At 38.9% G+C, this 23459-nt stretch overlaps 1 protein-coding gene across 1 annotated transcript in view; it reads right to left on the bottom strand.

Annotated features, from left to right (window-relative positions):
- Positions 1-23459, bottom strand: part of Chst9 (carbohydrate sulfotransferase 9) — a 260604-nt gene that overhangs the window by 213975 nt on the left and 23170 nt on the right. The window contains exon 2 of the mRNA XM_050160690.1: positions 9138-9353. Coding sequence (XP_050016647.1) covers positions 9138-9243 — 106 coding nt within the window. The 5' untranslated portion in view covers positions 9244-9353. The remainder of the gene's footprint in view (positions 1-9137; positions 9354-23459) is intronic.

Genomic DNA, 23459 nt, shown 5'->3' with positions numbered 1-23459 from the left:
ATGTTCTATTCTATTTGCCACTGATAGGAAATTTTTCTTCTTTTTTATGGTAGACAAATACTCCTTATGCATGTATTCCATACTTTCTTTGGATGACATTTTTCTGATCACAGTAGAAACATTTTGTTTACCCCTGGAAAACATGATGGTCCACCATACAGCAAGCACTTTCATTTCTGAAAGACGCAGAGGCAAGCACCAGCCTCACATTTCCCCTGTTGGTAGTGAAGCCCTTGTTGGGCATGGATTCACTCATCCAACCAATATTTAATGTATACCTAGTTAAGTACCAAGTATCCTGCTAGGAGCTTTTGTATTGTGTTGAATAGGCAGTACCTTGAAGTCTGTGATATAAGGAGAATGAAACACCTAAGTGTCATTTCTTGTTTTAACCTGTCATCAGGATGAGTAAAGTTATTTTCATCCATGTTGAAGCCCCTTGGAAATCAGTGGCTCCTCTCAGGAATGATGACAGCTTACTGCGCATGAGAAAAGTGTTTTAAAAGAGCAGGGACACTTTAAGACCTTAGAAGACATAGACCTAAAACACAAGCACCACCCCCACATCAAGCCCAGTGTCTTTAGCTGTTCTGGTCTCTAGGATAGAAATAATCACACAATTTTTGACTTTTACATCACATAATTTAGACACTGAGACCCACAATCCAGGTTTTAAAATGAAAGTCCCAAGAAGGGACATCATTTATTGGCCATGCTTGGTCTGTCCTCTCATTCCCTGGACTGTGTCCTTCCAGTGGTCAACAGTACATTGGGAACAATGGCAAATGCTGGCCCAAAGGACCACATGATGGGTTACTTTTCAATATGGCGGATTCTGGTGCATCTCAGAAGGTATCATCAGAGATGAGGAGAAGTCTGAAGAGATGGAAGCACAGAGCCAGGCTGCCACAGAAGGGGGAGTGCTGAGCTGAAGGAAGGCCACCACTGCACGCTTGCACTCCCAACGCAGGGGCAGCAAATGAATCCGCTGCACCGCTAACTTCCTAAGGATCCTTTAAAAGGTATGAACAGTGCTTATACCAAGATGAAACAGATATTTTTTTGCCAGATTCTGGCAAAATTGGAACCAAAACATAAATAAGGAGGAGGCCACATACCTGCCAGTCGCAGAGAAGTAATGTCTGACTGACTTGCCAAATGTTCCATAATCAATCCTCCCTGGTCTACATGTGCCCTCCAAGCCTCGTGAGGCCTGAAAATAATGCACTTCCATGACAAAGTTCATCTCTGATATGTTTTTAAGACTGCAATAACTCCAATAGGGCGCTCTGAAAAAAACACTTGCACAGAAACACTCCTCCACCCATGAGCAGGAGCCAACTGCCTCTAATCTCCATGGCTAAAGGACTGTAGATCTAAGCAGTTTACACCCATTTCCCCTCTCACCCGGAAAAACTCCACTTTGCCTGGACCTCCATGAGTTGCACATTTCGCCCTGGAATCACACCCTGAACCTTGCAGGTTCACTTTATTATTCATTGGAAAGTCCCTATAGACTTGGTTTAATGAATTGTTTTCCTGTTATGAAGATGGCTGTTGAACATTAATCAGCCTCTAAAGGCTTGAAACTGCTTGAAAGTGAGGGCTCTTTCATTTCCAGCAAACGAAGCAAAAGGAAGAAACATTACTCAGTCACATGGGAGACTTAGGACACAGCACACAAGGCCATCAAATTACCCAGGCCTGGGTGATTGAGAATTCATATTCAATTTGAAAGATGAAATTGGTGCATGGCAAGGGAAGGCAACAGGTAGATCCGTCACCAAGTGCAAGGCCTTCTCCTTTGGAAAGCCTGTATGTTATCAGAAAACATGATCATATATAAGCACACGCACACGCAGGTACAATCACCATGAACTGAATTTCCGAACAGAATAGGTATGGGAGAGGAAAGTTCATGGACACATACTTTAGGATGTATAGTGACACTCAAGCTGCACACGAGAGTCTAATGGAAAACTCAGCCATGCAAACAGCTAAGGAATTGTGTTCTAGGAAGAGGAGAAAAAAAGCAGAGGACAGAATAACCCTGGATGAGCAAGCATGGCAGTGTCCAGGTGAAGACAGCAGGGGTGAGCATCTATTTGATTTTTAAAAAGTTGGCCACACTAAACTAAATTGGGGAGACAATTTAAATAAGAGACTTTTTTTTTTTTAACAAAAAGCAACTTTGGTACCAGAAACGATGATAGACAATAAATCCGATGCCTTTCCATGATGACATCGGCTTTGCTATGGTTCTGGCATACAAAGAGAAAGACATACTGGGGGGAGGGGGAGGGAAATGGGAGGCGGTGGTGAGGAGGAGGCAGAAATCTTTAATAAATAAATAAATAAATATAAATAAAAAAAAATTAATAAATAAATAAAAAGCAGCAGAAATAAGTAAGACAGAATTGCTGGCTAAAATGCAATATGATTTTTGGTTTAATTTTTTGTAATAAAATACAGAAAAAAAAACAGAGAAGCAAATATAAAAAACATTCTCTGACCTGGTAGAGGCACATAATCCAAACCATTTATTCAATAGATAAATCTTCATTAAAAAAAATTTCACAGCACCAGTCTCAGGATAGGCAGGTTGATTTTGGAGGCAAAAACCACACTCTTTCATCAGAGAGACTCGGGAGAAATGATATCAATCCAATCTAGAAGGAAAGCTTTGGAGGCTAAAACTAAGAGAAAAAGTTTGAAAGAGAAAGCAGACTCTCCAGAGTTCATAGGAAGAGACTGTGAAAACCCAAATTAGCTTCCAAAGGAAAACAGCAAGGTGATGGTCTTCTGCCTCATGTGTCGGAGGTTTGTCTTTTGCTTTTATACTGAAAAACTCAAGAGAAATAACTTGAAATTGGTGTCTGTTGAGCTTTGGGAAAGAAAATGTCTCCATCTTGCTTTGTTTATCTTGATATGGGACATAGGATATGAACAGCACTTGACATACAGAAAACTGTATCACCAGAGTCCCACAGAAACAGACAGCAAGCATTGTTGTCTTTTGAAATAGTCTTTCACTATACAGTTCAGACTAGTCTTGGACTCATTATGTAGGTAAGGACAACATCAAACTTAAAGTCCTACTGCCTGAGCCTCCAGAGCGTTGGGATTATTAGGCCTGTAGCACCATGTCTGAAAGTGACAGAAAGTTTTGATAAGGTGAGACTGTAACTATTTGCTCCGTTAGTGTCATAGTTTTTGTCAACTTGAAACAAACTTCAACACACTTGGGAAGAGGGACTCTGGTCTGAATAACTGTCTCCACCAGGCTGGCTGGTGTGGTGTGGTATGTCTATGGAACAGTTACAGTTTACCAATTAATAATTGATGGGAGTTGACTCTTCATGATGGACCTAAACCTTTATTAAAACCCTTTCTCCCTTTTCTTTTCCACAGAAGGCAAACTAAACCAGTTAGTTTGTTAGTTTACCTCCTTCCTTAGGTAAGGTTGCTGGGGCTGACTGACGACCTCATACATATTTAACATAGGCTGTCATCACTCACCCTAAATCCAGCCTAGGCAAGAATTTAGTTAGATGAATCTTTTGTAGATATTTATTATAACATATTATAATATGTTATAACATTTTTGATTTATATATATATAATTGATGTTGGGTTTTAATAATGCTAACTCCTAAACTAAGTACAGATATTAATATTTGTTTGGTGAAAATCAAAAAAAAAACTGGTAGAAGGCTGAGAAAATACGTATATTTAAAGATATAAAATCAGAATTAGTATCTTTATAATATACATATTAAACAGCATCATGCAGGAGCTAAAATGATTGGTCTTGAATATAAATGCTTAGAGGAGGTTTACGAAGGTGTTCATAATTGATGTCTTAGGAAATTCAATTTGAAAAGGTTGAAACTAAGCTTCATAGTGGAATATTTGAGAAAACTAAATAATGAAAGTTGTCTGGTGAGATTCAACTTAGGTTCACCTATTTTGAATTTACAATATATATGTGACCACTTCAGTACTTGACAGTGAATCTCATACATGTGTGTCTTAGGCAAGTTGCACACTTGTACTGTAAAAGGAACATGGACAGAAATTATTATTTCTGAGAATACCCGGATCATCTCTTTAAAGAAGTTATTACTTCTGAGAGTACCTGCATCATCTCTTTCACGAAATGGTTTAAACATCTGAGGCTTCGTGCTCTATGTAAAAGGTCAGGCTGTATGACAGAAGGGTCAGAGACTCGGGAAGAGGGAGGCAGTACAGGTCAGGATCCCAGTTCCTACTAACTAATACAGGGAACTCATGTAGGACAATGTCACAAACCAACGGATGCCTCGGGAGTGTGGAACATGGTCCCTAGCGACACTGAAACAAGTCCAAGGGAACCTTTGGCTAGGATACTGGAAAACCAACATACACATTCTTTATTCCCCTCCATGGCAAGGCAGTGGAGCACCTGCCACACAGTAGGCTCTGTGTTATTGGCAGGGTGTGCTGGAGAAATTAGTCAGGGTGATTGATCTGCAGAGTGATCGAAGAAAATGAAGTTAGAGCTGAGCTCTGAAGGTAAGGCGTGGGGTGTAGGACACAGGTCTGGGTTCTGAAGCTCTGAGCATGGAATCAGCAAGGAGATTGGTCTGGTAGATTTACCAAACTCATGGCTTCCACAGATGAGGAAGTTCAAGTCTAGGCAGCTAGAAGTAGTGAGGAATTTTTCTTTCCTGGTGGAGAATCTTTAGACGTATTCTCTTGGTCCCAACTTATTATTTTGTCCTGTAATGGAAGGCCCTTTTGCTGTTTGTCACAATAGATTGTCCTTGTATACCAATGTGTTGGCTAGGCACACTGGACCACTTTTTCCCCGTACTATCTATGAGGTTTAGCATCCTCAAGAAAAGGGATTATCCCCCTGGGTCACTATAATAGCCTTGAATTTACCACATTGTGTGGCACCTGCAGTTGTGAGGTCCTCAGAACATACTGCTGACCGAAGTAACGCCTGACCTCAGGGGTGACTTCTGGAGGCTGGAGATGTGGCCAAACCATGATCCTCCCTGCAAACCATCCTGTCATTCCCTTTCCAAATTTCACATGAGCAGCCAGACTGGCCTGACATTGAATAGATTCTACCAGCCATTCCCAGAGCCAGGACTGAGGATTTTATTTTTACGTTCTAAGTTTTTTTCTTAATCAGTTAAGGTACAAGGTTGGGTAGCATCCAGCCTCCTGAGCTGTAACTGAGTCTTAATTATACACTCAGAACAGGCTAGTCTGTGGGAGCCTGGCTTCATTCCCCTAAGGATAACAGGCTGCAGCCATGAACTGCTGCTTCCTGTCACCGTGCTGGGTGCCTTGCAAACAATGGTTTCTCTAAGCTTCACTAAGACCTTCTAAGCAGGTCTCTCATTTTCCTATAAAGGTAGGGTCTCATTGGAATGGCATCTCATCCTATGGCCTCATTATTCCATAATTAATTTTTTCCAACAGTTCTTCTGAACAGCATAGATTAAGTTTTTATCCACTTTATTACTAACTACGTGGAAAATGCTATCCCCATTTTATAGGTGAGAAAACTGAGTCTCAGAAAAGCTAAGAAATATGCTCAGGTCACGGCTAAAGAGAAGGGCATAAGTCAGGCAGCTGAACTCCTCAAAACCTTTCTGAATGGAAAATGTGTGCTCTTAACTGCAAAAAAAGGTTTAAAAATAAATTCATAATAACACCAGCAAAACACACAAATGAATGTTTTAAATTAGATATTAAAAAATGGGGCTGTGAGAACGGCTGAGTGGGTCAAACACTTGCTGAAGATGGAGCTTGAAGATGGAGGTGAGATTCCCGGAACCCACATAAAAAGCTAAGTGGAATGGTGGCGAAACCGTAATCCCGGCATTTGGGAGGTGGAGTAGGGATGCTTTTGGCAAACTGGCTAACCAGACTAGCCAATCCAGGAACTACAGGGTAAGCAAGAATGCTGCCAGCCATAGAGGAAGACGTCTGTGTTCTATCCCTGGCCTTCACAGGCATACACACACCACACACATGAACCTTCACATACACTTATACCCACATACACAAGAACGTGTCTATGCACACACATGCACATTACACAACCTTCACAGACACTGGTACCTACATACATGTAAACATGCATATGAACACACATGTACACTACACACACCCTCACAGACACTGTAACCACATATACGTGAACATGTATATGCACATCACACATGCACACTACACAACCTTTACAGACACTTGTACCTACATACATGTAATCATGCATATGCACGCACATGCACACTACATACACATATAGACATGCAAATTAAATGTTTGAAGGAAGGAAACCAAGGGCACGATAAGATCTATCATATGAGACAGGTTTTCATTTCTCTGTCACCCGAGCTCCCCTTCATTTCCAGAAGACTATCCAGCATGTCAGAGTATTTGAAAAAGATTTAGTTTGGGATTCTAGAGTATTTTATCTCCTTAGGAAAAAAAACCAGGAAAATCAAGGAAGTATAGAAATCAGTCTATAGTTTCCATTTCAAATGCCTCAAGCAAAAGTGTGAAGAGAAGCTCAGCATTCTCTGATAAAATTGAAGTGCAAATGAGGCCCAAACATCTGCATTCCTAAACACCTGCTTCACCTGTGGGGAGCTTCAAAAGCTGGGGCCAGCTCCTCCTGTAAGGTGTGTGTGTGCGTGTGTGTGTGTGTGTGTGTGTGTGTGTGTGTGAGAGAGAGAGAGAGAGAGAGAGAGAGACACAGACACAGACACAGAAACAATGACAGAGAGAGAGATTTAAGTGTCTAAAAGACAGATACTTTTTCAAGTTTTGTTTTATCAAAGCATGTATTTAGATTTTTTTAGGTTTAAAAATGATTGCATTTAAAATGCCTGATGTCCCCAATGTTGTTTAAAATGGATACCAAATATGTAGGTAACTACCCATGTAGAAAGCTACATACTATATGTTTTCAGCATGAAAACACCACCCCACAAGGTGAATATTTTAGCGTGTAGCAGAGTTCAGGAATATATGCCTTCCATGTTGCTGCATTTACTGGTGTCGAGGACTCTAAAGCATTTTACAGATGTGGTACACTGTTCAATTACTCCAGCACTGCTGATGGATAACAGGACCGGTGTATGGGTCGCACTTTGGGAACGCATTGCTTCATAACAATAGGCAGCTCCCCTCACTTTGTCTGCTAACTGCTATAACAGGAATCCAATCCTGCTGTGGTCCTTACAATGGCATAATCAGGGTGCAGGCCTGGGCTTTCCCTCCATACAAATGCTTTGAAACAAGAGCCTTTGGATAAGTGGCTCATCTTCTGAAGCCTAGCTTCCCTTCTACAATAACCCATCTACTCAGATATTAGGAGAACTGGAGAAAGTTTGTATCAACATATGATGCTTTTTAAGCTCTCAACTAAATAAAGGCTATGGGCACATGTTGTGACATGCACTTTATTTTTTAATTTTTAATTAATTTGTGTGTGTGTGTATATACACAGACACGTATGACATAACATGTATGTGGAGGTCAGGAAATAATACTGTCAAGTTAGTTCTTTCCTTCCATCTTTATGTGGGTTCTGGGCATTGAATATGGGTGCCTGGCTCTGAGGTATATTTTGTTTGTAGGCTGTTGCCACATGACTGTCTCTTAGTACATCTTGTTCTTTCCGACAGACTAAGCTAATTTATCTCATACAGTAATCTCTTTATATAAATATATTTCCTTTATGTACTGGAGACTGGTGAAGCGCTCCACAAGTTGTAGGCAGTCGTGATGTTTGCAGGTCGATAAGAATGATATCTTCTCAAGTTTTCCTCCTTTGCTGCATTCCAGTCTACAGAGCTCCAGTCTAGGCTTGTATTCAGTACCCACCTCGGGAGGCCTCATCGTGTAAGGAAAAGGACACAGGGAGCTAGTTTTCAAAGAGATTCGCTTACATATTTTATCACCTGTGGCTTCATTAGATATTATACATGTGCAGAATTATTCAGGAATATGGTATCTCACAGTCATAGTTTTTACAACCCAGAGGATTAAGGATATGTGCTGGGTATATATCATAGACTCTAGAAACAATTATAAACAATCTCTTTAACATAGGCCACCGCACAAATTAAACAGATCCAAACTGTTGACAAAGGTAATGCAAGGAATGTATTTAAAAATGGAAATAACTTTTTAAACTTGTCACCCTGGTGACTCCATTGCTGCTGATCAGTGTTGCTTAGCAGATGTTTCAAGGGCTTTTTATATAGAATATTTTTAAGTAGGTCACAAATGAAAATAAGAAATCACTTTGCTTTTACTTCATTTTTCTTAACAGTCAGAAAACAAAGTTCATTTTTCCCAAAGGAGAGAAGTGAATTTCATTAACAACCCAATTTATACATTTCTGAGACGTTCTCTAACATTTCCCTTAATATCATTTTAATTATAAATACAGCACCTTTTAACAGTCACTGAATGCCTTCTTGGAAGAGGCATTTTTAACTGAATAAAGACTATACAAGATGAACCTATATATGATCTATGAACCAGATATGGCCTGTCATCTCTTTTTGTAAAGTTTTATTGAAACAAGGGCTCATCTATTTGTTCACTTAGTATCAGTGGTTACTGTTTTCATATATTGTCAGTGTAAAACAGTTATGATAGAAGTATTATGGCCTGCCAAGTCAAAACTGGCTTGCTATTAGGGCTTTGTAAGAAGTTGTTTCAACCTCCACTTAGCAGCAAATGTATGAAGAATTTTCATGTTGATACTGAGGATAAACATAAAAATTAGGAGAGACCCCATATATTTTCCTTCTATTTAGGCTTGGTGCCAATTGGTGGGCAGATCAGAGCGGGAATAAGTTCTGAACTTCTATGGGCAGTTGGTGAAAAAGACACTGATGTTGTGCTAACGAATCCAGGAGGGTCCCCTTTGAAATGACAGGAACTCCAGAATAAGCACAAAGCAAAGGGCCATTGGACTGTAAAATATTTAAAATATTTACTCCTTTTCAGAACCGGGCATTCTGGCTTACCATGTAACTGTCACTACCGCCACATACTTAATAACAAGTTCCCATTGTGGTTCTCATTCAAAGGGAGATCATAGGTCTGCACGTTACCTGAGTGCTGTTCTTCAATCCAGACTTGCAAATACATGAAGAGCAGCAGCCCTGCTGCCCCAAACAGCAGGACAGAAAGGAAGACTTGTTTGGGGTTCATGACCATTTCAGACGGATGTGTTTCTCTTCATGTCCAAATTCAAAGGCTACATGATTTATTTCTCCATGAAGATTCAGTATTTTCTTGATCTCTTAGGGCACATTCTTCAAAGTGACCTAGAATTCCAAATAATTCACATTATAAATGTCTGTATTTGAGTTCAAATATGGAAAAAAAGTAAGCATATGAATAGCACTGAAGTCTCAGATATGCGATAACGCACAGAAAGAATTCTGTAGTAAGTACTCCCAGGAAGTATCCTATTTGTGGAATAGTGTACACTCTTGTCCCAACCATACTAAAACACAGCTTAACACTGAATCAAGAGCAAAGTTTGGCCGGATTTAAGTAGTTTCATGTTATAAAGATTCAAGGTTTGGGTTACTTCAACATAATGGTAAGGAGAAGAAATAAAACAGAATGGATTGTTGAAGTGTGGAGAATGAGGCTTAGGATACTCTTGTAGGGTTTGGGGAAACCCTTCAAATCATTAGTATCTATGGACAGCAGGATGCTGGACCACTTGGGAGAAAAGGATGCAGTATCCTCGGGTATCCACTCCCTCCTCTGGGAAACTTTAGGCATCGCTAGGCTATTTACCCTTTACCCCAACACTGTGCAAATGTCATGCAGATGCCTACAGCACTCTACTATCCAGGGAACTATGCAAGGGAAAGGGCTTCAGGTTTTGCATTGATGGAGTTGTTTGTTTTTGAATATTTTGATATGTAGTTGGTGGAATCTGTGGATGAAGTCTGTACACGCACAGTACAGATGCTTGTTTTTGCCAAATATTTTCAATCACACATTTGATGAATCTGTAGATAAGGAAGACTGACTACATAAAATTGAAAACTGGAAAGTTTAATCTAGCATTTCTCATTTAAACAAAATAACATATTTATAAAATTTAAATGGTGAATTAACAGTCTTTGTGGGGCACAAAAAATAGAAAATGCTTAGTTCTAAAAATCTCCTCCCACAAGAACATAATTAATGAAATCTACCAGAGAGCATAAAAGTTCACCTTGGCAATGAAAGATTACTTAAATATGAAACAAAAGAAAACCAATTCAAATCAGCTTTTTCTTTGAACAAACTTTTTAAATTTAGTCTTGATTTTATACTATATCACACCCACTTCTGAGGATCTAAATGAAATGGAACATTCTCCTTAGAAAAAGATAAACACTCATCAGAGCTGCCATCTGATGCTGGAGTTTGTGTGACTTCCTTGAAATTCAAGTGGGGACCATAGCTACCACTGAACCAGACCAGCAGCATGAGACCTCTGCTGGTGAACAGCCTGGCAGTCAGTCTATGATATCCAGAGAGCCTTGATGGACACATACCACATTTTCTCTCTGGAAGAGTTGTATGAATGCTTCTTTAGTGTGAAGACATTGTATATACAGCTGTGTCTATAACTCATCTCTTATTCCAAATATGACTCAGATCTTTGAGGAGAATACTGATGTGTCTTAAGCGTTAGTTTTGTTGCTGTGACAAAACACCCCAGCAAAAAGTGACTTGGGTGGGGAAGCATTTATTTCATCTTACGTCTGACAGTCTGCTCCTGATGGAGGCCAGGATAGGAGCCTGAGGAGGGATCTGGAGGCAGAAGATGAAGGAGACACTACTGAGGACTGCTGCTTCCTGGCTTGCTTTCCTTGGTGCCTTGCTCACCTTGCATTCTTTTCCCCACCATTCTGCATATTTTATTAAAATATCATCACATCATTTCACCATTCCCTTTCCTAAGCACAACTCCATCCATGCCTCCTCAAATTCCTGGCCTCTTTTTCTTTTTGTTATTATTACATATTTATATGCATGAATATTTAAATATAGGCTTCCAAGCCCATCTATCCTTTTAGTCATTTGGAAGAGCGCCTTTTAATCCTCCTGCAGTCACACAGTTGTGGGGTAAATTCCCAGCATTCCTTTTCCTTGGCAACAATGAGACCATGAATATTGACTGGCACCTTCCCAGCACCCTGCTGTCAGCCTCTGAAGCTATCTTTCTACTTTCTAGTTCCTTCGCTAAATGGAATCAACAGTAACTTGTTGTTTTTGTTAAAGATTTACATATTTTTATTTTGTGTGTGCAAGTGTTTGTCTACATATACATCTGAGCATATGTACATGTCTGGTGCACACAGACAATTGTTAGCCTCTGTGTGGGTGCTGGGAACCAAACCCATGTCCTGCAAGTACTTTAACCACTGAACCATCTCTCTAGCCTCAACACTGATCTCTCTTTCCTTCCTTCCTTCCTTCCTTCCTTCCTTCCTTCCTTCCTTCCTTCCTTCCTTCCTTCCTTCCTTCCTTCCTTCCCTCCCTCCCTCCCTCCCTCNCTCCCTCCCTCCTTCCTTCTTTTCTCCATCCCTCCATTTCTCTCTCTTTCCTTTGTGATAGGTTTGTGTCATTTAGCACAATGTTGCTAAGATGTGTTCAGATGGAAGTTGGTGACAAAGTTTCCTGCTAGATAAGGAACAAATAGCATTTTATAATTTGTGTCACCACCGTCTTACCCACTCATCTGTCAGTGGACACTTGGGAGGTGCCCTCGGCATGGCTGCTGTGAACAGCGCTGCTGTGAAAGTGAGACATGCATGCTGTCGAGAGCCCCTGTGCAGCGCCACTTCTCAGCACGTTTCCAGAGATTCCACTCCTGGCCCCCATGTTAGTCTGTTTCTAAGTTTCGAGGAAGCCATGGTGTCTGTTCCACTTTCTATTCCTACTAGCAGTGTGCCAAGCTTCGGTTTCTTTAAGTTTTCTTTTTAGGTCTGGTTTTTGTTTGTTGTTGTTTTTAGTTTTATTTAGTTAGTCTCTCATTATGTAGGTCAGGCTGACTTTGAATTCATGATCCTCCTGCTCCAGTCTCCCAATATGAGAATCACAGATGTGTGCTACCATATCCTGCTCATATTCTTTACGTTCTTGCTAATGTTTCTTTATTTGTCTTTAATTTTACTTGTTTTTCTTTTATTAATTGTCAGCCTAATGAATGTGAAGTCTAACTTTCATTTTGTTAATGAGTTAGGATTTGAGCATTTTTGTGTACTTCTTGACCATTTGCATGAACAAAAGTCTATACAAATTCTTTACCCATTTTATTTTTATTTATGTTCCAATGACTCTTCCTTATCAACAACCACTTGCATTCTCACACACCTCAGGATCACCTGCCCTGGAATGGAATTACCAATAGTTGTCTGGGCCCTCTCACATCAATCATCAATCAAGAAAATGCCTTAAAAAATAAAAAAAAAAGAAAAAAGAAAATGCCTTATAGACACACCTACAGGCCAATCTGATGGAGGCCTCAAATGAAGTTCCTTCTTCCCAGGTAACTCCAGCTTATCTCAAGCTAAAAGTTAAAGACTGCTCTGAGTAATTGCAAGACCAATTAAGTGAGAGTGTTTAGATATTTTTATTCTCTTTTCCTTTCCTTCTCAAAGTAGTTTAGGCTAGCATCGAACCCTGGTTGCTCCTGTGCCTACCTTCTAAGTACTGAGATTAGAGTGTGTTTTACCGCATGCAGCTTAGTTAGCCATTGTTAGGAAACCAGTTTTTATACAGAGCTTGGCTTCAAAGATACTATGAAGTCAGATTTCATGGGGATGTATAAAGTACTTAGGATGATCATTTGATTAGGAAAAGAATACAACCAAATACTCCAAAGCATTTAAGCAGAAGCAGAAAAAAAATCCACCATAAGCACTCATTTTCTTTACATTTAAATTGTAACATGGAGGGGGCCAGAATGAAACAGTCATGGTTGTTAGCATCTCAGGTCCCTTGTTCAAACCGCTTTTCTTAGTCCCCTAAGGAAGCAGCAACTCTTAGTGGTTAGCACTTGGGAAGACTTTCAGTGCTTTTATTACGGCAAGAAAGCAAGGTTTTTTTTTTTTTTTTTTTTTGAAAGCAGGTTTTAAAGATGTTGAAAATCTCCTAATTTGAATGGTTATATTTTGCACCTATACTGAGTGAAAAATAAATATATATGGGTGTTTCAGTCATCTGCAGCAGAGAACACCTCCCAAGGGAAGCTAGAAAAGAAGCTAGCTTTCCCTTCCTTTGACAACTGCAGTTAAACAAAGACCTGACACATTTCTGCGTGTATAAGAAGATTCAGATACGAGGAAAACAGTTCAACAAAATCTAGTACTGACAAAGAAATAGTTGTTTATAAGAAGAAACAGACTTTTACAACCTGTCTACATAATTAAAACTTATCTCAGAGGAGCAAAGGTAGAAGAAAACTTAGAAATCACAGTGGTGTCACAAACCTACGGGATAGTGGGTGTGCGAGCCCACAGAAACACCCTTTGGGGGATTGCAGAGGAAAATTATTACCTACAATGCTGGAAATAGATTAAGAATTTGCCCTGATTTTTTCCGGAGGTGTTGCCATCCTCTCTCGTATCCTCCTGGGTGAGGAGCCAGCAGAGGAGCCATAATTGTTATTATGGCAGATGTGGGAGGACCGAGTGATTAAAGCCACAAGGCAGAAAGGCAATCTGGTGTAAAACGGAGATATCCGTTTGTTTTTCCTGCATCTCAGTCCATTAACCCAACACTGGCATGGGGAACGGCCTCATTAAACACAGGTGAGATGGTAAGAGCAACTGTTTTGCTTTAAGCAAACCCGAAGGTCAGTCATGATGGGAACATGCACCTATTTGGAGATCATATATCTACCTCCAAGCCTGCCAGGGAAAGTGTAGGCTGTTGGAAACTGAAATTACGAAGAATTGTGCTGGTTTATGTACAAGCACTCTGTGACATTTATAAAGCTTAAGGTTTTCTGGGCTTTTCACAGTCCCCTCTATTCTCACTCGTGGACACAATGCCTTCAATTTAATTATACTTATAACTTGTTGCTTTGAATTCAACTTGGAGGAGGGATAACAGAATAAAAGCAATTACTGTATTTTACAGTTTATTAGTAAATCCATGGTTCAAACTTGTGCGTGGTGAGGTGAGGAATGTTAACATAGAGAAAAATAGTTTTTATGTCTGTTGCTTGTTTTCTTAGAGAGGTGGTGTTTCCACAATCATGAAAAGAAGTTCTGATATAATCACTTCATGCCATTATGATCCAAATACATGATGCTTATTCTTTTCAAATATGGAGGCCATCAACAAATGTATTTTTTGCAACTTAAGAATGATAAAAAATTATTTATTGAGGTGATTTGTATATGAGAAAATCGTAAGTTGCTAAGTTTGGCAGACGTTTATGATTTTAGCAAGAGAACACTAAATTATCCAGGCAGTTTAGTGGAGAAGGAACCCAGACATGGGTGCTTGTCTCTTGATCTAACCTAGTACTGGACCTTAGCAGTCATGTTTCCTCATCTTATCCATAGTGGCTGGATCATACCTATCTCTTCCATCCTCTGTGTAAGCAGACTCACAAGGACAGAATACATCCAGAACTTCCTACGCTTCGACATCTTTTGTGCCTGTCCCCACATTTGGGTTTTGTCTCTGCAGAATCAGTGTCCTCACTCTCCCTCCTCCTTCTCCAGATTCCTGTGAAGCGTGACTCCACCAACCCATCTTTAAACTATGTACTCAGAGACTCCTTCCTGTGTGCCCTCTTCCAGAACTGCTTGTTATCCCTAGACAGTTTCCAGTTAGACAGCTTAGGTCTGTATCTCAGACCCAGACACCCTGCTGATGGAGATGATGTTGCATGGCATAACTTATGAATGGATAAAACATTTTCAATTCTCTACCTTGTTTTTGGTTAGTTTTTATTTTCACTATTCTCCCTGCCATTTGAGTTTCTTGTTCATAGTTCCTCCCTACCTTGCTTATTTGTGTGTGTGTGTGTGTGTGTGTGTGTGTGTGTGTGTGTGTGGTTCTGTGGATTTAACCTGAAATCTGGCACACTAAAGACAAACATTCTTTCATTGCGCCCCACTTCCAGTAACTTCCATTTTAATACTGGTTTGTATGTTTTTTAAAAAGATTCTGGCTAGTAATTTTTGTTTATATCGGCATAACAAAAACCTTCCGGCTTGTGTCTTTTTCTGCCTTGTATATAGAGCTGAGTTTAACTATTGTTAGCTTGGTGTTCTTCACCAAGGGTGAGATTGGCACCATGGCAGAACAGAGATCTCCCAAAGATCACTGAGTTCCAGGTTTGTCTGTTTCTGTCTCCCTCTTTCCCTAAACGTACATTGGGAACCTCACAGCTTTGGGGCTTCAGGAAACTGCCAGTACTTATTTCTTCATCCATATTTCCTCCTCCTCCTCCTCCTCCTCCTCCTCCTCCTCCTTCTTCTTCTTCTTCTTCCTCCCACTCCTCTTCTTCTTATTCCTTCGTTGTCATTGTTGTCGTTGTCATCTCCTCCTCCTCCTTCTTTGTCATCCTCTTCTTCATCATCTTCATTTTGAGGTAGTTGTGTATTTCCCTTCTTATCTACAGCTACCAGAACACAGGCAATGATATACCAAATCTGTCAACAGTTTGCCAACTTACAACCTAACAGGCACACAATTTCTATCCATTTCATGGATGTTTATTTGCTTCTGTTCCTGGTTTTGAGTCTGGTTATACCCTAATGCTCTCTCCTTTCCAAATTCCATTTGTTATTGTTTAGTCCTGGGACTAGATTAGGGGAATAAAACATAAGCACACATTCATCTCTTTACCAGAAATCTCCATCTCATCGTTTGGGTATAATTGACTTTCTCTATAAAATCCAGATGACAGCATCTATTCTATGTATCACATAATATTAAAAAATATCAAATCAAACAGAATGTGATGGTGTTTCAAGAAATAAGCATTAATCTTACCCTAAGACATTTTAGTAGCATTACTTAACGTTCTTCTTGGTAAGTATGGTAAATATGCTAAAAATAAAACAAAACATAAACATTGTAAAAATCTATTGCTGCTATAAGCCATATTGAGGTTAAGCTGTGATATATTTCTAATAATATTCAGTTCATTGTGGACAGGGTTATAATTAAATGGATGAAATTAAAATCATTTTCATTGAATAGATCCTTGTGCTAACAACAAAAACCAGCAAATTCTGAATGAATAACTTAATTAAATGAAACATGTGACCTTAATGTTAATTTTAGATGAGATTGGGTGTAGTTCATGTGATACCACAGTAGGCTTAATTTACTATTTAAAAACAATTTTTTATATATACATTTTCAGTCTAGGCATTGAACCCACATACTCCTACACACTAAGCATGTATGCCACTTAGTGGCACTCCATTCCATTTTTTGATTTATTATTTATTACTTTGCTGATGATTTTAGAGGCTGATTAATATTAACTTGGTCCATTTTCCTAATATGAAATTCTGTATGCTTTTCTACATTTTCACCAAATTATTTCCCCCTTGACAAGTGTTATTTTAAAATAACTAGTAGCATTAAACTCTTGGAATCTCATGTGTCCTCTCTGCAGCTTCCTGCAATGATAACATCTTACATTTGCAAAGCATCATTGCCAAAATGGAAAAGTTAGGAGTGTTACTTTGGGTGGGCTACAAGTGTTTCCAGAAGAGGTCCACTTTTCATTTACAAAAGCTGGCAAACACACTATCTCCATGCTAGTAAATAATTTTGATCACAAAATGAATGTGAGTTGACAGTCAGGTAACCTTAAATAAAGGAGATCCTTCCTAGTTGTCTGGTTGAGTTCTGTCTAGCTCATCACAAATTTTCTGAACAGTGGAAGAGGAAAAAAGAAGTGGTAGCCACAGTCAGACAGTGAGAAAGGACTAGATTGACCTGTGTTAGCTCTAGAGAAGGAAGAAGGCAACTGTATTGGTTCTAGAAGCAGAAAATCTAAAGAAACAAATTGGAAAGGAAATGGTCCAGCTGACACCTTGATTTAGCCTGCTTCTGACTTCAAATCCATAGAAATATTACATACTTGTGTTGTTTCAAGGCACTAAATTTATTATATTTTTTGTAGCAGAAATAACAACAAAACTAGCTAAGTAAAGCACCATTCAGACACCATTTTGAAAGAATCCAGTTGGTGAGATTGCTATGAATCAGTGGAATGACACTGATAGTTTTCAAATATTTTTCAGAGGGTCCTCAAGTTTTGCATTTTATGGCTTATTGTGTAATTGCTCAACGATCCAGTGATTATGTCACCTCTTCCTTCACCAGACACTAATTTCTAGGTGTTTCCTTATTCGTATTGTTTCTGTGACTTCCCATACAATTTATTTAACAGGTACTTTCTACTTTTAGCTGTGGTAATTTAGATTTAATTATATAAAGTCTTTAACAAGACAAGGCTTTGCCTTTATATTCTTTGTTTTAAAGGGAAAAGTTGTGAAGTCTTACATTCTATTATTTAATATAGTAGTTTTACCATTTAAGCAATATAACCTTTCTTTAAAGACCGCATAAGGCTAAATCCAAATGCCCTTGGAAGCATTTGTTTGTATTAGATGAGGCAAAACACTCAAACGGGTTATTGCTAAATGAACCATTCATTCCATACTTCAGTTTTACTTGGCATCCACACCTGGTCTAAAGATGTTTAGAGCATCAAATATTTTTAAATGTTAAGCATGTATGAAGTAAAACCACTGAGGGGTTTTACATTTTTTTTAACTGTAAGAATGTGTAATGCATAGCCAAATGTCAGTGAAGACTCCTCAAGACCACCACTAACTTTAGTGTTCAGAATCACAAAAATCCCATTAATCAACATACAAAGCAATACAGAATCAATTCCAGTTTACTAAGGGCACACATGAAGAAGTTCTAGACTTTGGCCACAAGAGAATGAAAAATGGCAATTTGGGTAGCCATCATTAAATAACCTGACAGGGTTATCAACGAGAAACATGTCAAACCAGCTAAGAGAAAACTGTGGATTGTTAAGGGACTTAGAAAGTCAAATGAATGATCTTGTTCTGTTGTTGAAATCAATAGAATCACCTCAGAAAAGGTAAATAAAAAAATGGCCCAGACTGTAAGCTTGTGATCCATAGTGGCCTAAGAACCAAAAATTACAAGTGCAAAGTAGAGTTGAAGAATACGGAAGTGACTGCTGTGTTGCTACTTTATGTAGAAGTTCCGTAGTTTAGGATAGATTGTCCCCACCCCTAGCTCTGTAAATGGACTTATAAGAGTATAATCTTGGCAGTGGGCACCTATATTCCTTAAAAAAAAAAAAAGTGGGCTCAAAACCAGCCCGTACATTCATCTCCTGAGAATTTGAGGCCAGCCTGGCCTGTATGAGAACCTATCTCAAGAAACCAAAAACCAAAACACAAAAAACAATAGCAACATATTCTGCCCTGGTCTTGGAAGCTGGAAATCTGACATCAAGGTAAAATCAGAGCTACACAGCTTAGACGCAAAGGGAAGAGTGCTTGTTTGCCTCCCGGGCTTCTGGCAAGTCCAGGCATAACATGGCTTCTTAGATCTGGTCGCTGCTTTGACTTCACAAGGCCCTTTCCGCTGCGTGTTTCCTTTTCTCTTTAGAAACGCATCAGTACCCATACCAACAGATTCAAAGCCCACTCAGATATTGCAGTATTATTTTACCTAGATATTTTAAAGCTAATTACAACAACGGAGGCCCTTTCTCAAGGTAAGGTTCTGGGTGTTAGGATATGGGCATAACTTTTAGGGTCATCAGTTAATCCTTTACCCCAGCTGACTCTTGGCTACCCCAGTGACAGTGATCATGTGACAGAGGATCTATTCAAAGTGAAGAGCCCAGGCTCAACGACAATGGAAAATGATATTTTCAGTCTTACTGAATACGAATATAAAAGGCTTACATAGTTCTTGCTATGTTGGAAGCCCTCTGGCTGCCCTGACGAAGGCCAGCCTCAGCATAAGCGAGCCCAGAAGAAGGCCAGGCTGTGAAGTCTGAAGACCAAGGGAGTAACTCTGCCTGGACTCTGCTTGTGCTTCCTCTGCCTCTGAGTTTGTTAATTGGGAGAGCCAATACTTCCCCTTTATTTCTCAATCTATTACAAAGCAATTGCCAGTGGAGTTAGGAAACTAAGGGCTAAATTATATGGAGCACACAGCAGTTTTGTCAGGATCATCAGAAGTAGATGGAAATAAATATGCTAATATTTCTTCAGCAGTTATTACACGCAAGGCACTGCTCTGAACATTTCATATTGATAGTTTCATTCCCACAACAACCCTGTTTCCTTGCCAGACAAGGTCTACATGACAGAGCCATTTAGTTACATTGTTTGCACAGTGTTCAGAGAGATGAGGTAAGGTGGACAGGCAGAGACAGATACTAGGAGGCCTTGCTGTCCAAAAGGCAGTGGTAGCTGTGTCCTGCAGACATCATGAGCTAACGAAAGATTTGAAGGAAGTCGAATGATTGCATTTGCTTTTGAGATGATCACTCAAGAGACCATGTGAAGACTAGCCTGACAGGAGGGGAGGCCACAAACATTTGGGGAGAGACGGAGCAGAGTCCCAGAAGGAAGGCTGGATTGGATCACCTCGTGTCCTCGGGTGTTTTCATACTTTGGTATGCTTTTGTCCTTCATTATTGTCAGTTTTTATCACGGAAGTTATGGACGTAAATCAGTGAGTCTGACTGCCTGGGTTAAAATCTAATTTGAACTCTAACCTGCTTTTCAAAACTGGCCAGTCCAAAACTTCCATATAGCCCAGTTTCTTCAAGTCTACAGTGTAAATAATGAAAGTACCTAGCATATGAGGTTGATATGAAGCTATCAAATTCAAGAAAACTTTTAGAAGTATTCTTGCCCAAGGAAGCCATCCACAGCATCACAATGTTGGTAGCTTTATATCCTGTGAGCTGAGAACAGAATCAGCTGTTTCACAGACAGTTGATAAAGATTTGTTGAAAGACCTGATATTTTTACTTTAAAAGGTACTCTAGTTTACTGAGAGGTTGGTTCTTTCAATCATATTGATTAAATCCAGTCAATAAATATTCATTAGTTCCCAGTATAAATAAAACTCTGTGCTAAGAAAAACCAAGAGGAATAAGGTTTAATCACTGATCATTATAAGAGAATATTGTAATAGCTCTACTCATACTTTGTCCAAATTGATTTTAGTAGAGCCTTCTAGAACAACTCATAACAAATCTGTTCCCTCCTTTACATGACAGACTTTCCAATTACTGAAAACAATTATTCTGTCTGCCCTCAATCTTTTTTACTCCAGGATAAACAATAAATATACACAATTCCTTCAGCCATTCCTCATGGGACATGGTTTAGGAGACTTCAATCAATTTAATCATCCCTCCAAACACATTTGAGTTTGCTAATGCCTTCCTTTAAATGCAGGGCTCAGACTAAGATACAATAATCCAAGCATGATTGAATGGACAAACAGGGCTATAAAAATCAGCACCATGACAAACGACAGCTGAACTTGAGTGTGTCTGTACAGGAAATGGGAGAATAAAACAGGTTACAGGTTAGAGCCCAAGGGTTTCCTTCAGTTCAAATAAGAAGGAAATAAAAAACCTAGTGGGAATCTTAAAGGATATTGAGGGATGAAACATATAGAATTGTGATTAAGAAACTAAGGCAAGACATCATCACTGTGTGCTATTTTTTTTTAATTGAGAAAAGGAAAAAAAAAGTTTCCGCCTCCTCCCAGCCTCCCATTTCCCTCCCCCTCCTCCCACCTTTCTCCCCCTCCCCCCACTCCTCTCCCCCTCCCTCTCCAATCCAAAGAGCAGCTCGGTTCGAGCCTAGCCAGTTTGGATGTTCACCTTCCTAGACATGGACGGAGGGGGGAGGACCTTGGACTTTCCACAGGGCAGGGAACCCTCACTGTGTGCTATTTATTTAATAAATAGACATTTTTTACATTATTTTTATTGATTTTATTGAGCTATACATTTTTTTTTTTCTGCTCTCCTCCCTGCCTCTTCCCTCCCCTTCATCCCTCTCCCATGGTTGCCATGCTTCCAATTTACTCGGGAGATCTTGCCATTTTCTATTTCATATGTAGATTAGATCCATGTATGTCTCTCTTGGGGTCCTCATTGTTATCTAGGTTCTCTGCGATTGTGATTTGTATGCTCGTTTTCTTTGCTTTTTGTTTAAAAACCACTTATGAGTGAGTACATGTGATAGCTGTCTTTCTGAGTCTGGGTTACCTCACTCAGTATGATGTTTTCTAGCTCCATCCAATAAATAGACATTTAATATAACCTAAAACTGTGAAGATGGGATTAAAGAAGAGCAGAAACAACAACTAACTATGGGTTGGCCCAGAAGAAAAAATCAACAACAACAACAAAAAAGAACGTAAGATCACAAAATGTGACTTAGTTAGGTGGAAAGTTTTTTTATAGTGTGGGAACTGAACTTGGCTTCTCTGCGAGAGCTGCAAATATTCCTAACTACAAAGTTATCTCTCCAAGCCCAAAGGTTGAATGAGATTAAACTTTCATAAATGAAAGCAAACAAAACACAGTGGCATTCAGAAGGTAACAGCAATGGAATATTAGGAAGCCATTCTTATCTGTCTGCTGGCTTCTTCTGCGAAAAGACCTGTTCATGTAAGATCATGAGGTACAGCCTGACACAGAATGGGTCAAGCTGGTGTTAGAATGGCAATTTTTTTTACAGCAAAATAACATCTATACTTAATGTCAAATATTTAATATGATTTCAATGAAACAAATTCTCAGAATAAATACTTAATACTAAAAGTCTCATATTTCCTTAAATTAAAAAAGTTGTCTGTATATGTTTTAGAATAAATTTTAAAACAGTGACTCACTAAAGTTTAAATACAAATGTTACTGATTATCATCTAGATAAAATAAGTTTTATGTTTTTTTACCTGTATACAACATTATTTTTAAATTTCCTTCTCTGCTAATTTCAGAAAGAACAAGATTCTGAAGAAGTATTATGTTTATAGAGAACCTGGTTTACTTAGACCATATATGGTAGATACTTAATTCTGTTAATGTTTGGATACACACTATATATTTGGGAGATTCTTTATTCTTCTTTATATATTACCTAGGCATTACATTGACTGTTATTATATAATGTCTCTTATAAAATTATAATATTGCTTTCTAAACAGTAGTGAAATTCTATGACTAACATAAACCACTGTGAGACTCAAGTATGTGTGTATTCTAACGTGAATATGATTTCCTTCTTATACATTCTAAGGTGTGTGAGCCATGCACTCAAAGTTTAGCAATCATATGCAGATATTTATTAGGTTCTACTGTGCACCATTGTTTTCCCTCTTGCTTTGTATCTTAAACCCCATGCAGTTTATCTTCATCTATTTCATACAGAAGCAACATGAAGTACATTAGCAAAGGAATCGTGACTTTAAAATGGATAAATGAAATAAAAGACCCTACACACTGGCAAAAATTGTACAGTAAACATCTTTTGGGATATTCCAATAGCATACCACAAAATCACGATCATGTTAAAATGTCAAAGACGTCTCCTAAGATAGTTAGTGGGAAACTATACACAGAAATATTTATTTGATGCCGAAAAACAGAAGAAAAAACAATACAGGATCAGCACTCCAGGGAAGACCAGAAATATCTAAAACCACATAAAGGGAATAAAATACTGAGAAACACTAAAAATGCTATACAGTTCACAAACATGATATTTTCAATGTTAATAATGTATTACTTTAGTTAATTCAGCTAAGTAGCCAATGAAGAGTATCTGTAGATAAATGAGGGCAGACCAAACACTTTCTTTTGTTTCTCTTCCCTCCTCAAATGCCTTTAAAACAAAAATCAAGGAATTAGGAAGAAAAGGAGTTACAGAAACATAGATAAGGTAGGAAGAAATGCTTATATAGAGAGAGTTATACATTTTAGAACATGGGTTACTGAAAGAGGAGTGAAAACTAACTTAAAATGCTGTAAAATGTTAGCCACAATCTACGAGAGATAACAAGAAGATGCAAGATGCTGTCTGCAACCAGGGAATTGTGCACCGGGCTTCTCAGGACCCTGTATTTAACAGAAAGAAATCAGATACCAACAAAAAGCTCTTGTAAATGAAAAATGAAACCAAAAGAAAAGAAAAGTCATCAAAAAGGTTAGGAGATAAAGGGATTACTCAGAAAACAGAGTTAAGGGACAAACAGATATAATTGTCAAATGAAAAGGGAGCACAACGAGACTGATGTAAGAGAGTCAACATCTAAGAACAGGAATTCCAGATAGTGAGGGTCGAGAA

The sequence above is a fragment of the Alexandromys fortis genome, unplaced genomic scaffold (genome assembly GCF_014885135.2).
Source record: "Alexandromys fortis isolate MF-2015 unplaced genomic scaffold, M_Fortis_MF-2015_v1.1 scaffold_104, whole genome shotgun sequence".
Classification (NCBI taxonomy): domain Eukaryota; kingdom Metazoa; phylum Chordata; class Mammalia; order Rodentia; family Cricetidae; genus Alexandromys; species Alexandromys fortis.
Note: the sequence above shows the minus strand (reverse complement) of the source record. Positions and strands in the feature narration are given on the sequence as shown.